This window comes from Rhododendron vialii, chromosome 8a, assembly GCF_030253575.1.
Source record: "Rhododendron vialii isolate Sample 1 chromosome 8a, ASM3025357v1".
NCBI lineage: Eukaryota > Viridiplantae > Streptophyta > Magnoliopsida > Ericales > Ericaceae > Rhododendron > Rhododendron vialii.
Window position 1 is genome coordinate 23,922,209 of NC_080564.1, and position 18,129 is coordinate 23,940,337.

General features: G+C 36.5%; 2 protein-coding genes across 3 annotated transcripts; both read right to left on the reverse strand.

Annotated features, from left to right (window-relative positions):
• Window positions 1-22: 22 nt before the first annotated feature.
• On the reverse strand, window positions 23-3,810 carry LOC131299190 (pentatricopeptide repeat-containing protein At3g22470, mitochondrial-like). 2 transcript variants are annotated; one of them, XR_009190655.1, is made up of 3 exons: window positions 2,495-3,810; window positions 1,433-1,546; window positions 23-382 (listed from the first exon to the last, which is right to left on the reverse strand). XR_009190655.1 is itself a non-coding variant. In XM_058324801.1 (2 exons), exon 1 carries the CDS (start codon window positions 3,134-3,136, stop codon window positions 2,597-2,599), a length of 540 nt encoding a protein of 179 aa, XP_058180784.1. In that variant the 5' UTR covers window positions 3,137-3,790; the 3' UTR covers window positions 23-382; window positions 1,433-2,596. The 2 variants fall into 2 exon arrangements, 1 of the variants encoding a protein (XP_058180784.1); XM_058324801.1 differs by having other exon boundaries at window positions 1,433-3,790.
• Window positions 3,811-5,764: 1,954 nt separating this feature from the next.
• LOC131299187 (flavonoid 3'-monooxygenase-like) lies at window positions 5,765-17,449 on the reverse strand. The gene is made up of 3 exons (XM_058324796.1): window positions 16,944-17,449; window positions 9,406-9,867; window positions 5,765-6,607 (listed from the first exon to the last, which is right to left on the reverse strand). The coding sequence occupies exons 1-3, from the start codon at window positions 17,397-17,399 to the stop codon at window positions 5,966-5,968; spliced, it is 1,560 nt and encodes a 519-aa protein (XP_058180779.1). The 5' UTR covers window positions 17,400-17,449; the 3' UTR covers window positions 5,765-5,965.
• Between the last annotated feature and the right edge of the window lie 680 nt (window positions 17,450-18,129).

Genomic DNA, 18,129 nt, shown 5'->3' on the forward strand with positions numbered 1-18,129 from the left:
ATAAAGAGTGCGCGAATAGCAGTGCCCAAAATTTGTTGATCCATTCAATACTACTAGTTCGTTCCCTGTCAAATAACACACAAACAATATATCCTACAAATCTGCCTTTCATATTTCCAAATGAAACACACTCTTGAATGCACAGTGGAAATAATTATCTATCAAACCACATACAATGACTCATTGTTGTACCTTACTAGTAACACTAGAAAAATGAAACACGCATTTAGAACTTTCAAAATCTTCTTCAATTGAGGGGTTCTTTCCGCTAACAAACGTGGGCACCATGCTCACGCTTGAAACCTAGAATCTGCACCAACTGCCTCATACACAGGTCTTGAAAGTTCAAACCATCGCTTTCCCAGCATCCAGCAAGTTCAACCTGAAAGAAGAAAGTACCATTTGGTCATAATACATTTTGTATGCAATAGAAAGAATTACGCATATCTTAATAGAGATTGACTTGTTCATGGAGGCACGGAGTGGCGCGATAACACCCGTCCGTTTCAGCAATCAATGATTGAGATCTGTTTTTAAACTTTGACCGGTAATAAATATCGATTACCGCTAATAGATTGTTTTTAATTCGGATCGTCCAAAACACTTTTAGACAGACGATATTGAGCTACGTAAATAAGATTTTCTCATCTTAATAAGCCAAATAAAACATACAAGCCAATAGAGATGCAAGTGCAGGAAGAAAACTTTAAGCTTTTATTCTAACTTACTCCCTCCGTCCCAAATTGTTTGTCCGGTCCGCAAAACGATAACTTAAAAATACTGCAATTTTTTAAAGAAAAAATTCAAAACTTTTTTCACAAATTAATAGAACTCATTGATATCTAGTTAAGTTGTTAAAAAACTTTTAAATTCTTCTTGCAAAAATCGTATTATTTTTAAGACTCCGTTTTCCGGACCGGACAAAGATTTTGGGATGGAAGGAGTATTACTTTTCAAAGTATAGTGCCCAGGATTTGCAAGTAAACTTACAGGAACTAAACTTTCAAACCAAGGACCATTGGCATTGGAAATTGATTTTGGCACTCCAATTTTAACCACTGGCACTTCACTTTGTATGTTGATCATGTGAGATTACAAAATAGAAACTAGAGTGCCATTGACTAAAAGTGGAGTGCCAAAATCACATTCCTTGGCATTTTGATATCAATGAACCGAAAATGACGGGACATTGGATGACAGGATGAGCATATAAAAACTTACTAGAACTAAAAGATGCAAGAGGCTTAACAGTTGCAAATCCGAAAAGTAACCACGGCATAGAGGTGCTAAGTATCCAAAGCCAAAAAATATTTTGTTCCCAATTTTAAAAGAATGAAATCAGCACAATAAAAAGTTAGAAAAAGCAACAAAAAATCATTCCTATTAATTAGATGTATAAGCGTATATCACGGTAGACTCAATCACTCAATACCTTTGATAGAAGGCCATCCTTTGGCGGCATCACTTTTAGCCACAAGACGCTCCTCAGCCCAAAATATCTACCACTTGTCCCAACCAACTGATATCAGGAGCTTCACACAGTTCCCTGATTTCCACCAGAAATACAAACCCAATGCACAAGACCACATAAAAGAAAAAGGAAACAATAAACATGGGTAAAAGAAAGTATTGGTACCCCCATCAAGCCGATGAGAGTACACCAGATAACGCTATGGAAAAAATCTAGCGCTCCTCCGCCAACATAACAAAAAGAACACTGGTTCTATTCTACAAACAAACATTAAAATAAAGTAAGACAATAAGGAAAGAGAGTCCAATATTTCTTAAGAAGTAAACGAAATTAGGAGGTTGATGCAAAGATAATTGGCAGAAAACAATTCAGACTTGGTTTCCAGTCCATATAACATACCCACAAATTTGTTTGTGTGCGCTGAGGAACAATATCTATAACTATATTTATGCAGAGAGAGATTGGACAGCTTTGGAGTTCGGTTAGCGCAAAGACATCGTTATCTAGCATTTGGATACAAGATGAGGATGCTATGTATTAACGCCGGCTCATAGGAACAAACTCATAACAAAAATGCAATTTGCTAGGGTAAGGGTTGTGGATGCTCTAAAATAATAGGAAAAGTATGACAACCTGAATCAACACCTAACAAGCAAACTATTTGTATCAACAAAACCATCGACATATGTAAGACATCATCAAACACGTAATGGACCAAATTAGAGCCATAACTTTATTGAAGGCAAATAATGGGAGTAGCCAGACAAGTCAATTCCAAAACTTAAATGATGGGAGGATACTAAATTTGAAGTGAGTATGGGTAAACAAACCAAATGATAAGATTAGGCTATAATTTTTTTGTCCATACCCAAGCTACGCTGCTACTTCAAAAGCCTTTAGCAAAAATCTACAGCTAACAGCTCAACCCTTCTTGAGAATTACAAACTAAAATAATATGGTGTACCAATGAGTGAGGTAGAGAGAAATGAGAGCTGAGAGAGAGAGAGAGATACATGGGCATACCTGCGAGGTCGAAGAAACTGTCCAAGACTCATCTGTGAACTGTCCAAGACCCCTCTATGAACTGTCCAAATGCATCTTCTGCCAAGAAATTCAAACGCGACATCACATCATGGCTTCTTTGAGGAGTTCATAAGCAAACAATACCCTATCCACCATGGTATTGAAAATTCTCCTCGCTTCCTCCATCCGGCCTTGCAAACAATACCCTTGCATCAGATTCGAGTGAATGACTACATCAGGATCCAAACCTCTTTCTATCATGACTTCAAGTAGCACCTCTGCTTCCTTTGTCAGCCCTTGCTTGCTAAGTGCCTTGATCAACACAGTAAATGTATGAACATCTGGTGAAACATCATTACCCAACATTTCTCTCAGAATTTTTGTAGCCACATTCCACTTGCCACAATTGCAGAGGCCACAAATCAAAGATGTATAAGTGACGACATTTGCAGGAATACCTTTGCTATTCATTTCTACTAAGAAGTTGAGAGCGTCATCCACCATCTCGTCCTTGCAAAGACGGTCAATGATCATGCTATATGCCATGGTGTCTGTCTTCTCCAACATCCTAAACAACCTAATAGCTGCTCTGGTGTTTCCCATTTTGCAAAGTCCATTTAAAATCGATCCATACATGGCCATCCATATCGGGTTCGATTTCTACTATTCTGACTAGCTTCTCAACTAACTCTGAGGCCTCAGCAGTCTTATCTAATAAAATAAGCCCATTCAACAGATGGGTGAAGGTCCTAACATTAGGTGTATAACCGCGTTTGAAGAGGCCCCCTAAAAGAGAGAACCCAAAGCCAACTCGATTCATTTGACAGTAGCTGTTAATTGCAACGTTGAAGGTATAAAAATCTAGGTGAATGCCTAGTAACTGCAACCTGTTAAAATGAGAAATAGCCGTGCTGTACTTACCCGAAAACGTAATAGTCGATAAAGCTTTACCAATTTCCTTAAGGTGCGGCAGAGGTGGCGTTTCGGAGATCCGTTCGAGTAGCAATTCAGCTGCTCGGAGACTATTGGGGCCCCTATAGCGCTGTTTCCTACTCGACTGTGGTTGCAGGCGTTTTTCTTGACTGATGATAGTTGGAGGAGAACTAGGGTTTGAAGAGTTAGATTGATAATGGTGTGATGATGGAGGGAGAAGATTACCTTTTCGGCAATTAGCAGACTCCATGCGACTGCTAATTGAAAGTGAACTAATCTGAGCCATCATCTCTCTCTCTCTCTCTCTCTCTCTCTCTCTCTCTCTCTCTCTCTCTCTAATGTTTTCGGATGAGGATTTTTCCCTTCTTTTCTAAAGGAACAGTACCGTTAATAATCATCCGAAAAACAAACCAAGAGCACATTCATTATTTAAAAAAAGACGTGAACAGCTACATCGGGGGATAAACTTTTCAAGTTGAAATATATATCCTCCAAAACCCTTATAAATCAAGCAATGAATTGCACAATTATCAACGTATCAATTAAACTCACACACAAAAATAACACGTCAATCCATTATAAAAACACCCACAAAAGGAAGAGAAAGTTCCCGCAAGGGGAATGAGATCACAACCAACCAACGTTAAAGAAATGAAGAATAAATAAAATTAGAGAAATAAAACCTTCGGTCACCCACAAAGGCAGCTGCAAGTTGAACACCCTAGATATTTTTTAGGGTGTATATGAGTTTTATGTATTTTCATTGTATCCCTTATTGAACACCCAATTCAATAGAATTTGAACACTCATTAGCCTAAAAGTGAGCCATTCAGCTCATATCTAGGTTGAAAACCTCTCAGATGCTATCAACTTTTTTGGAGCTAGTTCATACAGCATTTACTTTGGCTAAGTGGGGCCACCGCTAGTAGACGGTGTGTTTATGGTCTCTGGTCAAGGTCCGCATAATTGAACACCAAGTTATCCGAAGAAAAAACCTCCACCATATCTCACTACCATAAATGCTAGTATAAATTAAGAAATCAAGAGAAGGAGAGAATAATAAAATTTTCATCCTACTGATTTTAAGTTGTTCACTGTGTAAAAAATTTCTTCATATGCCATGAAATATGTTTGTTTCAAAATATGTCATGAATTTGAAGCAAATTTCGTGAAATCGTGACTTCACGTTCTTAATATGTCATGTTCGAAATATGTCATAAATTTGAAGCCAATTCCTGAAATCATGGTGTATAGTTAATTTATTATTCTAGAATATGTCATGTTAAACAAAATACTTATTCTTTTTTATGGTGAATTTGCAAAATTAACCATGAAAAACATGGTTGATTTGAATATTGTATATGTTTCGAAATATTTTTTATAATTATTTTTTAAAAAACTTATTCATGAAAAACATGGTCGATCCACCATGTTTCAAAAGATTTCATGATAATACATGGTATATATGAAAAAACAAATATAATTTTCCAATTTAAATCAATGAAAAATAAATCGGTAAAATTTGGTTATTACGAATTTTTTAAAATTTGAAATCAGCTTTCGTAATTATCTCCCGTAATTATTGAGATTGAATCCCACTAAATTAGTAAATGGTTGAATCCTTCTAATTTAGGAAGTCAATTTACAGTACATACATATGGATATCTTATTAAAATGGTAGGCAATTCACCATATGAAAATGATGAAAACATAACTGTTCAAAATGACTAAGATCAATACATACGTGAGATAAGACTTGAGGATAAATCTTGAAGTCTCCCAACACAATTTTGCAAAGTACAAAGCTTTTATACATTAGAGTTCGACACAAACAAAAATAATTTTGGAATTAGCAACACCCTTTCAAATTTGTACTAAGATGTTCTGATTTTTTTTATAATCGTCAATTTTTTACCCTAAACACACACACACAGATGCATGTCACCCACTCTCCAATTGGATAAAAGTGGAACAAGTAATATATGTAAAGTTCAAAGGTCGCATTAACATTTTATTGCATTTGGGTATTTACGGGACATTGAGGTGGAAGTTGAATGTACCATCAGTTATTTTGGGACTGTAGCATCAGTGTGTGACGTGATAATGTGATTTTCCTACGAGCAAATTTGTTTCATTTTACAGGCCCGTGTGCACCAAATATATGGTTTTGGACGATCATTACATAGATTTGTCCATGTGAATTACGTAGGATCTTTATGCAGATTTGTTACCCAAAATCGACCTTCTTGTTTAAATTTAGCATTTCATTTATCATGTTAGTTTTTTCTTTCATAAAAGCATATGCAGGATTACTGCCAAATTGTCTAATTCTTAAGCTGGATATGGAACACGCTTAGACGAATACTACTATTGAAGTAAACAAGTAGAGGAAGATAAAGAGAGTCCAAAATAGAGACACACACACACAAAAATCCAAATAGCTCCAGAAACAATAAAACATTAGCGCTCAATTATTCCACTTCATCTACAGAGGCCCACCAAACCCATAGCCCAGTTCTCATCTAACTAAACAACCTCTCAGGCCTGATACAGACGGGCCGCTAGCCTCGGCCTTGGGTGGACCATGAGGGGATCGGCCCGCTGTAAGGTCAGCCCGTATGCTTCATCCATATTAAGCTTCTCGACCGATTTCCCCTTAGGCAATTCCCAGTTGAAGGCCTGGACCAATGTCGCGGTTAATAGCTGGACCATCCGAAGCCCAAGGCTCATCCTGGCACATATCCTCCGGCCCGCCCCAAACGGAATGACCTCAAAATCGTTCCCTCTAATATCAGCATTGGGCTTTTCCCCGCCAGGGAGGAACCGCTCTGGCAAGAACTCTAAGGGATTGGCCCATGCATCCGGATCACGGGCTATGGCCCACACGTTGACGAGAAGAGTCGAGCCCTTCGGGATGAAGTAGCCATTGATTTCGCAGCTTTCGGCCGCCATCCGCGGGAGAGAGAGCGGGGTCGATGGGTGGAGCCGGAAGGTTTCCTTGATGATGGCTTGGAGGTAGGTTAATTGGGGCAAGTCGGACTCCATTACGAGCCGGCCCGGGCCAACAATTGAGTCCAGCTCTTGTTGGGCTTTGGCTAGGACTTTGGGATGTTTAAGGAGTTCTGCTACGGCCCACTCTACATTGCTAGATGAGGTGTCAGTTCCTGCTGCGAACAAGTCCTGCAATAATAGCCTCATTTATGTAAGCAAATATAGGGTCCCCAAATGGTTTGTTTGGCATTTTAGTTCAGTTTAGTTTTAGTAGTGAGTGAAGAGAGAAATAGGATAATGATTGGAGAGAAGGATAATGAGTAGAGAGATATAGAGAGGAATGACAAAGTAATAATTAGAAAAATAAAATAATGATTGGAAAAATAAATAGGATAATAATTAGAAAACAAAACTATAATGTCAAACAAACACAACCTAATCATTTCCAGGGTTTTGTGGATAACTTCTTCAGAATTCTAAAAATTGTCATTAACGGCCCGTTTGGATGCGAGTAAAGAATTGGGAGTATTAGTTAATAAGGGGATAAGATAGTATGGGGTATTAGTTAATAAGGGAGGGCCTACATTGATGTGATTTTTATGGAGGAGGGATTAAATAGTAGGTTGTTTTGATGAGGTATTAGAAAATGGGGATTAAATAGTACTTCGTTTGGATGAAAGATTAATAGGGGGTATAAGGAAGGGTGGATAATGTAAAAAACTGTCAAATGACTTTTTTGCCCTTGTGCAGTCCCTAAATTAATTATATATTACGTTTTATATATAATTACAAATTTAATTATTCTTTCACAATTTAAGCCGTAATAATTTATTTTACTTATAATTTAATCAATGTGATAAGTATCAAAAATTATAATTTTTTTTAAAGTGTTTTATTTTATAATTTCATTTATTTTGGATCAAAGGCAAGTAATAATTTCATTTTTTTAAGCACAGTGGATGGGTGGAGTTGCATGGGCATATATGCACTTAATTACTTTTTCATAATTAAACAATAATAATTCAGTTCACTAATTAACTAATTAATTTAATACATATAAAAAATTAAAAAGTATTTTTAAAGCATTTTTTTAATTTCGTTTTTTTAGTGGGGAAATTTTAATACCCTTTTTTTAGTGAGAGCACATGGCACACATGCACATGATAAATTTTCTTTTCTTTTAACCCTCGTTCTTATCACTTCCGGTTCTAGGCAGCTCTTGAGAGAGAGAGAGAGAGAGAGAGAGAGAGAGAGAGAAGAAGAAGAAGAAGAAGACGAAGAGGCAGAGAAGAAGAATAAGAAGAACTACGACACTCCCTTTCTCCGATCCTGGCTGAACGTCACAGGTTCGATCTCCAATCTGCTGGTGTTCCTCTTGTTCTTCCTCTTTTTCTTCCTGTTTTACTGTCTGTTGCAGCAGACGAAAACCCAGGAGGGTTGGGGGTTGTGGGAGGGGATTAAAAGGGGCAAAATCGTCCAAGAAGGAGGGGGATTGGGGGGATAATTTATGGACACCTCAAACCCTATCCGAAAATAATACCCCTCATTGCCCTCTTCTTCGGTCTTCCGCAAGAAAGGGGATAAACGAAGACCTCTCAATTTGGCTTCCCAAACCAGGTCTTAGAGATGGGCCCGGGTCTAAGGGAGGGGTTATAACTTATCCCCCTTCCTTCTTCGGCATCTAAACGACCCCTTAAGGGAGATGGCATGGAAAAAAAATTGCAAAATTTAGGTTCCGTTTGTTTCGATGTAAAATATTTTTGGATGAAAAATATTTTTTATGTAAAATTATTTTGCGTAAAATGTTTGTGTTTTCCGTTGTTTGGTTGCAGTTGAAAATATGTGTAAACATTTTGACTAATCACAATTGTAGAGAGAGAAGAATAGAGTTTCTAGGTAAAACTTTGGAGAGAGAGAGAGAGAGAGAGAGAGAGAGAGAGAGAGTTCTGTTCCTCCTGTCAGTGATTGGGGAAATAGCTACTGGAAACAAGAAAGTTACGGAATTCATGTCAAGAGACAAATATTCTGGAAAATAACTTACCGCAATTTCCGGCGTAAGCCATTTTACACCGAAAAATATTTTCTTTATTCTTTGTCCAATCAAACACTAGAAAATAGATAAATTATTTTTGAAGAAATATTTTACGTTGAAACAAACGGAGTCTTGGTGAAAATTAGTACAACATCAAATACATAAAGATCTTTTACTACATTTGCCTATTTCTCAGTTTCCCTAAATTGAAGTTTTTTTTTTTTTAACTTCAAAAACTTTCTCAGCTTTCCTAAATTGAAGTTTTTTTTTTTTAACTTCAAAAACTTTCTCAGCTTTCCTAAATTGAAGTTTTTTTTTTTTTTTTTGAAACTTCGAAAACGAAACTGAATTTCTCCAAAATGTGAAGAAATTCAAGAACAGAAATTTTAGGTAGCACGTAATGTAGAACCTACCTCTATGCAAAGAGACAAACAGTCATTGAGAGAGAGAGAGAGAGAGAGAGAGAGAGACCCCAATTGTTTGCTCTGCTACCACACACAGAGAGAGATTGAGAGAGACCCCAATTGTTTGCTCTGCTACCACACACAACTAAACATTCTCACACATTGAATTTTTCAGGGAAGCAGACAAGTACAGTGTGGGGCTCCGTTGGCCTTTACAGGGTGCGTACGTGTGTTTAATTTCATGTGTCAAGCTAGGTAATAATAATGCCCTACTTAACAGCCTACTTTAAGTTTTCAAATACTAACACAAAAAGAATTTATATATTTCTAATAAGACGTTTTAACACAAAGAAAATTGTTTTTTCTTTTCCATTTAATTTCCTGCCTCATTAACAGCTAGCTCATTGGAATGTTATTATCAATTTTTTTTTATTAGTAATATTATGAACACAAAATCTCAAAACAAAAACTCGGACAGAATTTTGTAGTTACCAGGAGAGAGAATGGTAGATGGACCGTTTGTTTAGGGAGAGAGAGAGAATGGTAGTTACCAGGAGCAAGGCTTTGATCTCTGTATCAGTCAACTTCCCTCCCTCACCATCACCATCACCATCACCATCACCATCCTCCTTCAGAGAAATCAACGTACTCAACAAATTACTAGTAGCGTGATTCTGGGCCCCGCCACCCACCTTATGCTCCTCAAGAATCTCACTGAGAAACGCATCAAACCGCGAGTGCAGCTTCTTCATTTTTTTGGCCACCCCTTGTAAATCGAGCCACTCGAGCCACGGTACAAAGTCGCCGATGTTGAAGACTCCCGAGAGTACCATCAGCTCCACAACCATGGACTTGAACTCGTCTGCTTTCGCGTCCCCGTCGCTAAACACACGACGCCCCAGCATCACGCGTCCAAGGGCGTTTGTGGTGCATCGGTTGAGGAGTTGTCCGAGATTTACGGTGGTGGATTCTTCCGCACTCGCCAAGCCGCGCGTGAGGATGGCTACCTCCTCCTGCGGTGTTAAATATGAACAGTTGTCAAAGTACAAAGAGTGGTGTTAATACAACATCCATTTATACTCCCTCCGTTTCTCTTTCTAATTATTACATTATTACTCTCTTCACTTATTATCAAAATTAAAATATTCAAAACTCATAAACGAACAAGACATGCAATCGCGTTCAATTTTTGCCCACCGGCGAGGATTTAAAAAAAAAGAAAGAGATTTTTAGGGTAAATTACTAGAACCGCCCCAAGGTTTTTAAAAACTACATATATTCTCTCACGTTTACTAAATTACAAAATACCCCATGTCACAAAACAAATTACTCTCTTACAATGATGTGGCTGATAGAAAATTTGTCGGAATCTGTCTGGTATCATCACATTGTCATTGTACTAAATCAAACTGTCTTCTAATAGTCTATAAAAGACTATTTTCACACATCTGCAACCGTTCACATATCACAAAAAAGCAGTGTAGTCCATTGTAATTAAGATTTCATGATGTTAGACAGATTTTGTAGAATTTCCTAAGGGCTACATTGTGACTAAGGATAATTTGGTATGCAACAAGGGGTAATTTGTAATTTCTCAAATGTGAGGTAGTAATCTATAATTTGCAAAACCTCAAGGTTGATTTTGATAGTTTGCCTAAACTTTTTAACCATATACCGATAAAAAAAAAAAAACTTTCAATTACCGAGGCACGCGAGTACGACACAATAATTCAAGAAAAATTAACACAAATTCAACAAAAATAATTTTCTCTTAATGACGATAAAAAAAAATACTAACTATATTCAGCAAATTTTTTAGAATGCCTATGAGGAACAGAACGGTAAGAAGAAGCCAAAGGAATCTTACTGCTTATTACTCCCCTTCCATATTGAGAATCTCACTTTCTCTCTCTTATCAATTTTTAAATAAAAATATCAACTACTTTTGTGCATAATATATCCAATTTTTTCGCACCGTATTAAAAATCTAGATTAGTACTTTAATTTGGTGCTAAAAAATTCAAAAAATTATACACGGAAGTAGTTGATTTTTTGATTTAAAAAATGGCACAACTTTTCATGGTGAACTCTCAATATGAAACAGATGGAGTATAATATTAGATTTTTTTGGGGGAAGTGATTTTAGCATTTCTTAAATTGATAATCGCACTTTTAAAGTAGAGTGTCAAAAACAATTTGGGAAGTACCAAAATCAATCTCTATAATTAATTTTTGGCATTTTCTTAGGGGTGTGGTTATCAATTTGAAGAGTACCAAAATCTTTTATTTTTTATTTTTTATGTATTACTATTAGGTCACGTAGGCCCAAGACTAACAGACAATGAAATTGACTATTTTTTATTTGGAAGTAATATAATTATGGCAAAATCTACTGTCTGCCCATAAGGCTGGTTATAAGTTGGCCCGACAGCTTTAAAATTCTGTATCGTGTCCTCTAAAAATGTGTGGCAGGTAAGAGGTGCATAGATTGTATGAATGAAAATGACAAAAATAACCCCTCCCCTCCCTTTAATGACAAAACTAGCATGTTGGGATTTTTATCACCAAATGATGACCACTTTTCCCAAAGCAACTTTCCCTCTTTTTTCTTTTGTAAAAATAAGGCCATGTTTTCACTAATAAAAAATACTAAAAATTTAACGCATTTTATCATCTCATTTTTACTAACAAAAAAGTTTTAGCATTTTATCATCTCGTTTTCACAAACAAAAAAAAATTATCAACAAATATTGTTTTTGCTACAATAACACTTTTTTTTAATAGCAAAAAAATTTCTTTAATTTTGAAATTGTTATAAAACTAATAGAAGTAAGGAAATAGCATCATGCTGATTTACCCAAAAAAAAAAATAGCATCATGCTCAAAAAATAATCATCTGTCCAATCTAAGGCCCAAAACCTACGATTGGCAAGAAGCCAATTTAGGACAGCCTTTGAGCCAAAGCCCAAACACCCCTGTGAGTCTAAAAAACTCAAGATAATCCAATTGCTACAACAACTCTACTCACAAACCATCAACAACTTATTCACTACTAGAAATAACTTAATATTTCTCAACAACTTATTCACTATCAAAAACACTTAACAACTTGTCGACTACAAATAAAAATTTAAAAAAATTTCACTACCGAAAACACCACCTAGAGGTAAAATCCGCCATGGAGTTTTTTGGTTTATTGGGTTTTTTTCATTTTGATCTCCATCAAATTTTTTCCGCGTTTGTTAATTTTGCGACAAAATTTTGTAGATTATTGATTTGTCTGGAAAAAAAAATCAAAAAATGAATTTATTTTATTTTTATTTTTTGTAATATCCAAGTTAAAGCCCAAAAGACTTTTTGGACTTTGTCTTGAATATTTTCAAAAATATTTGGGTAGAAGTCATAAATTTTTACTTTTTCAATACCTCTCGTCGAGATAAATTAATAATCTATAAAAATTTAGAGAAATGATTTTGCCACTCTCTTTTTTGTTAACGCCACTCTCCTGCAAGTGTATTTTTGGTGCAAAAATACACTTGCAGGGGAGTTGCGTTAACAAAAAAGAAAATGACAAAATCAGCAGCCAAAATTTATTACAAAACTAACAAATACGATTTTTTTTTGATTAAGGACAATCAAATGAATTGAAAATTGAAACACTTAATTAAAAGCGAAACAAAAGAGTGGGTGAGAATGTGAGACCGTGGGAGCAATTCATTTTTCGTTACTAAGGAGAGCAAACCTTAAGTTTAAGGTCAAATTCGTTATCTAATGAAGATAGAAGACTTTCACATCAGACAGCAAGTTTTCTTTTTCGTAGGCCTTCTTAGACTCTACACGTGGACTCTTTCTATTAAAACAGTTGTTAATTGGTTTCTCTCTTCGTACGTCTTGGGCTGATTATAGAAGTACCGTATGATTATAGGCTGTTGATTTTGTCATTTTTTTTTTGTTAAGATCACTCCTTTGCAAATGTATTTTTAATACAAAAATACATTTGCAAAGAAATAGAGTTAAAAAAAAAAGAATAATAAAATCATTTCCCTAGTTGTAAGGTCACATGACTCAAATAGGCCCAAAACCGACAATGAAAATCGGCTTTTAGCTAGGAAAAATAAGACAATAATTGAAAGATTTCATTCAACCCCTTAAATTTTACTTGGCTTTCAAATGTGGCCCTCAACCTATTTCTTCTCCCTTTTTTTCTCTCTTCTTTTTGTGGGTCCGCATTTTAGGGTAGGGGAGGGGGAAGGAGAATCTGTGGGTCGAGCCTTTGCTAGCAGTGGATTTCAACTTGCACCATCATAATTTCCTTACAAAATGCCCTATTTCATAACAATGTTTAACATGGCACAATTTAAAGATAAAGAAATCACGATTTTAAATAAATCAAGGTACTCTAGTTCAGCTGCGTTCAGCTCATTAGACACTACATAGATAATAGATTTTTTGTTAAAGTTAAATGATAAAAAGAGCTCACAAGACTTTTTGTTAAAGTTAAAATAGTGTATTGAAATGTGTAAAAAGTGTATAAAATTAAGTGTGTGAAAGTGTATAGAAAAATTAAAAAGTGTATTAGAGTTTATATTTTTAAGTCATTTTGTATACCTTAATTATGAAAGTCCAGTTCGATTTCAATAGCAGAACCCATTAAAAAATCCATAGCAAGCTTGAATAGTGGAGTATATATATTTTTTTACAGAGCTAGAATATATATAGTACTTAAAGAGCCTTATAAAAATTTCAATAACTTATTACTATTACAGGCCAACTTTAGGTTTGGCTACCTAGATCCGTCCTAGAATTTTATTGCTATGCTCGGTTGACCTAAATTAAATTTTTTCTAAGACATTGGGTATTATTGACTAAAAATTTACGATACGTTATAGTAGAATAATTAGTTTAAAAGTAACTTCCTGTAAGTCTGAAAATCATCTCTTTTCCTGGTTACCAAAAAAAGGGTGTGATTTTCACACTTTCATTTTTAATATCCATCCTCTTTTTTTTTAATATTTTTTTTTGTAGAAATGACAATCTCAACCCATATTTTTTAACCCGCCCTTATCCGCCCACTTTTAAACTCAACCCAATCTACCCATACCTTCCCCTCCCCCCCCCCCCCTCCCCCCCCCCCCCTCTTCTTTTTTTTTTTCCCTCTTCTTTCTCCCTCGATGTACCCATTATCAAGTTTATCCTTAATAATATTTTTTCCCTTTAAAAAAAACTCCATATTTATATGAATTTAGATGGGTTAAAAATAAATTCAATATGAGTTGAGCCTCCTCCTTACTCCACGCTACGTGACCATTCCCCCTAAACCCTTTTAGCCGTTTCTCTCTTTAACAAAACAAAATCGAAATAAATGACACCTCCACTGTTTTCGTCACCCCCTACTCTCTCTCTCTCTCTCTCTCTCTCTCTCTCTCTCTCTCCTTTTTTTGTTTTGTTTTTTTTCCGTTAGTTTTTTAAGTTGGTTTGGTATGATCATTTATGGAGTAGATATTAAACTTATTTCTAAATCAATGACATAAGTCTCAGAGCTTGGTTTTATGTGCTCTTATTTTCACCAAGCGTCGTTATCCATTCCAGCTTTTAAGTTTTTGTTAAATAAGCAATGCTATTGACACTAGATTTTGATCTCACATTCATAGACACAAGTGTGGTAGACCTCACACAAATATTTGTGTGGGGATGACCACACTTGTATCTATATGAATTGGGCCTGTGCTTTGTAGAGGTGCTGAGTGCGCGATCTGGCCGTTCATCTCGGAAATCAACGACTTTGATTTTGACTGAGCAATGAACGGTTCAGATCTTTATGCATCCAAAATTATTTAAAACATTATAAGTTTTTAGATATAGATTATTTTGTAAGCAACACGTATGTTCAAAAAAGAATCTCATTTAGAAAAGGGAGGGAGTTTTTTTTTTAATTGGCAAAAACATTTTATTAATGAGGCAAACAAGGACGGAACCAAGATTTTATCCTAGTAGTGGCGAAATGCATACTAAAAAAATTTAATGGTGGCGAGACTATATAAGTTGGGCATAAATTTTTTTTTTTACATATAATAATTGCATTTTTAAAAATTCTTGTCGTGGCGGTCGCCGCTACTAGACCCCCCCCTAATCCCATCCTTGGAGGCAAGGAGAAGGAGATTCCAGCGAAATTTAGAAAATACAGCCTGTTGGAAACAAAGCCCAATACACCCGTTGGTCTAAACACACCGATAATATAATATAAGCACATAAACAAAAGACCTAAAAATGTCCAAATCAAACAAATAAAGCCTAGCCCAAAAGAATGCGCAAAATCCAACCCTAGTTTTTTGACGGAGGGAGTATTATGGTACTGTGAAATGAATCTCGTCCATATCTTTTGCCTTGCTTATCAGTTTCTTGGACTTTTTGCATACTAGTTTACTTTTTAAATATATACATTCTTTAAATAGAGAAAGTCTTCAATACACATATTTTTAAGATGTGTACCATATGCACCTATTATGTGGTTTATATTGTGTCATCTCATAAAAAATTACTTGTAGAACCGGTCATTCATAACATTTTATTTCATATCGTATCTTTTATACTAAAAATTTGTAATTTTTTATCGATATGATTCGTAACTTTTTAGCAATAGATTCATAACATTTTGGGAATCATAACATTTTGGTGTGTTTTAATGAGGATGCATATGATACACACCCAAATAAATTATATGTATTGTAGTATTTTCCCTTTTAATACTATTAGAGCAACTCCAATGGAGGATTGTTATAGCCATTTTTCAGCCCCAAATGGAAAATCTGGTCTCTAGTGGGAGATGGAAAATAGCTTTGATGTATATGAGAATGAATATATCCATCCCTAGCTTAGATACACCTTTCCAACCCTAGACAGCTCAGCAAGCAACTAATTTACCATAAAAATGAACGGCCGAAGTATACCTAAGTTGTTAGAAAATGGTCGAAAAATTAATCTGCCCTAGCTCGCTGGAATATGGAAAATGGCCGAAAAGTCTACCCTAGCTCGCCAGCAACAACCCTTGTCAGAGAGTCGACGGGAAGAGGGGTTTCCATCAGTCGATTGAGAGAGGAGAAAGGGGGTTTGATCGGGGAATTTTTTGAGGTCGATCAAGAGGAGGGTTGAGAGAGAGAGAGAATGCGTGAACAAGATTTTCTCGATTTCGAGAGCTGGACTTGCATGCTCTTCTTCCTTTTTTCTTCTCTGAGAGAGAGAGAGAGAAGAGATGAAAAGGTTTTTTTTTTTTTTTTTTTTTTTGGGGGGGGGGGGGGGGGGGGGGGGGGGGGGTTGGTTGGTGTTGGGCAGATTTTAGATTAAAAGAAAAAGCCCAACAGTTAGATGCTTGTTGGGCTTGGTTGAGAAAAGGAGAAAATGATTATTTTGTAATTAAGTTGAATTAATTTGGAGGAAAATAAAATAGAGAAAAAGTTAGTTAATTTATTTTTTATCATAAAATAATTATTCATTCCCTCATTTTTTTATCCCCCATTAGACTTGCTCTTACGGCAGCTTGAAGGAAAATGCTAAGGACCTTTCTTAGGACGGTGAGTACTAATGTGTAAATAATGTATTTGATCAACTATAAAAACATATATATGTGAGTATATTTTTATTTCTGAAGTGTAAATTAAAATCTTAACTTGTTTGTCAGTACTTGATTATGGAGTTGGGTTCCCAAACAGGGACTGCACTCCTTTAATTATTAGTATCACCGTTTAGCACCGTTTCATTAACAATTTTTTTTTTTACTTTTTCTACTTTTGCATTTTTGAATTTTGTCTTTATTCAAAAAAATTTAACAAATAAAAAAAGTAGAAAAGTGAAATGCGAAACTAACAACCGCGAACAAAAAAAAATGCACCAGTGGAAGTAAACAAGAGGGAGAGAGGGGTCTAATCTCTTTTGTCCCAAAAACTTCCGTACCTCTGTGCCAAAGAATTTTTCGACCGTTTAATTGTGTGACTTTTTTTTTGCTATAAATTCAATGGCCAGAAAATCTTTCGGCACATAGCCACGGGGATGAGAACCCCTGGAAGGTCTTGCCTCAGGAGGAGAGAGAGCGCACCAGGCGGACGTGGCGGAAGTCATCCAAAGCCTTAGCAGAGAACAAGTGAACCGAGCATATCTTTCTAAGCATCCGCCACCGCGGCCCATACGGCGCAAACACAAGGTTTTGGTAGTTATAAGCGATGTGCTTGGCCCCCGAGTTGGGCGGCCGGCTCGAGAAGTTGGCGTCGTGCGTCTTCAGGAACTGCGCGGCGACCGAGGCCGACGCGGCCACCACCACGTGCACCGACCCCATCCAGAGGTGCATCAGCGGGCCGTACTCCCGCGCCAGGGCCGCGATGGAGTGGTGAGGCTTCGTGCCCAGGTGGGGCAGGTTCCCGATTACGGGCCACGGCTTCGGCCCCGGCGGGAGTGGCCGCGGTTGGCGGTTGAGGAGGGTGCGCAGGTTAAGAAGGCAGTACAGAAAGAAGCCAACAACCAGGGAGTAGAGAGCAAGAGCCAAAGAAGAAGCCATATATATCTTTGGTCTTTAGCAATGAATAATATGTTAACAAGAGAAAGAAGATCTGAACATATATATGTATGTGTATATATATTGAAATATTTGGATTATATAATATTATAATAATTAAATAGAGTGAGAGTGAGAGGAGGGGTAGAGTGAGAGTGAGAGTGAGAGTGAGAGGAGGGGTAGATAGGGGAGTGGTGAGTAGAATGGATGGATTAACCTTAGCTACCTACCACTTGAAAGAAGTTCGTTTGTTGAAAGTGATTTTAATTGTTTTGTGCAAGTTTGTGATAAGCACGCGAGGGAAGGGTGATAAGGCTCTCCCTCCCTCTCTCTAATGTTTTCGGATGAGGATTTTTTTTTCCCACAAAAGGTCGTACCCAAGATAGTATAACCGAATAATCATTAAAAAAAAAAAAAAAAACCCAAACAAACAGCACATCCGTCCTTCAACAAACAAAAAGTTACTGAATTTTTTTTTTCCACAACGATAGCATATAGTATTATTTTTAAAATCAATAACGAAACATCAAGCGGAAGATCCGTCCCAACAAAGAGGATCGAGTAATTAACCACAACGGCGGGATTCAGTCCAAAGACAAGATCCCGAACCATTCACACCTTTTCTAGCCAACACATAAGCAACCTTGTTACTAGCCCTACGTACGAAAGAGTAACTACAGTTAGGGGCGATACCGGTCCTGTTTTGACCGATTTTGGCGTATTTTTCAGTTGA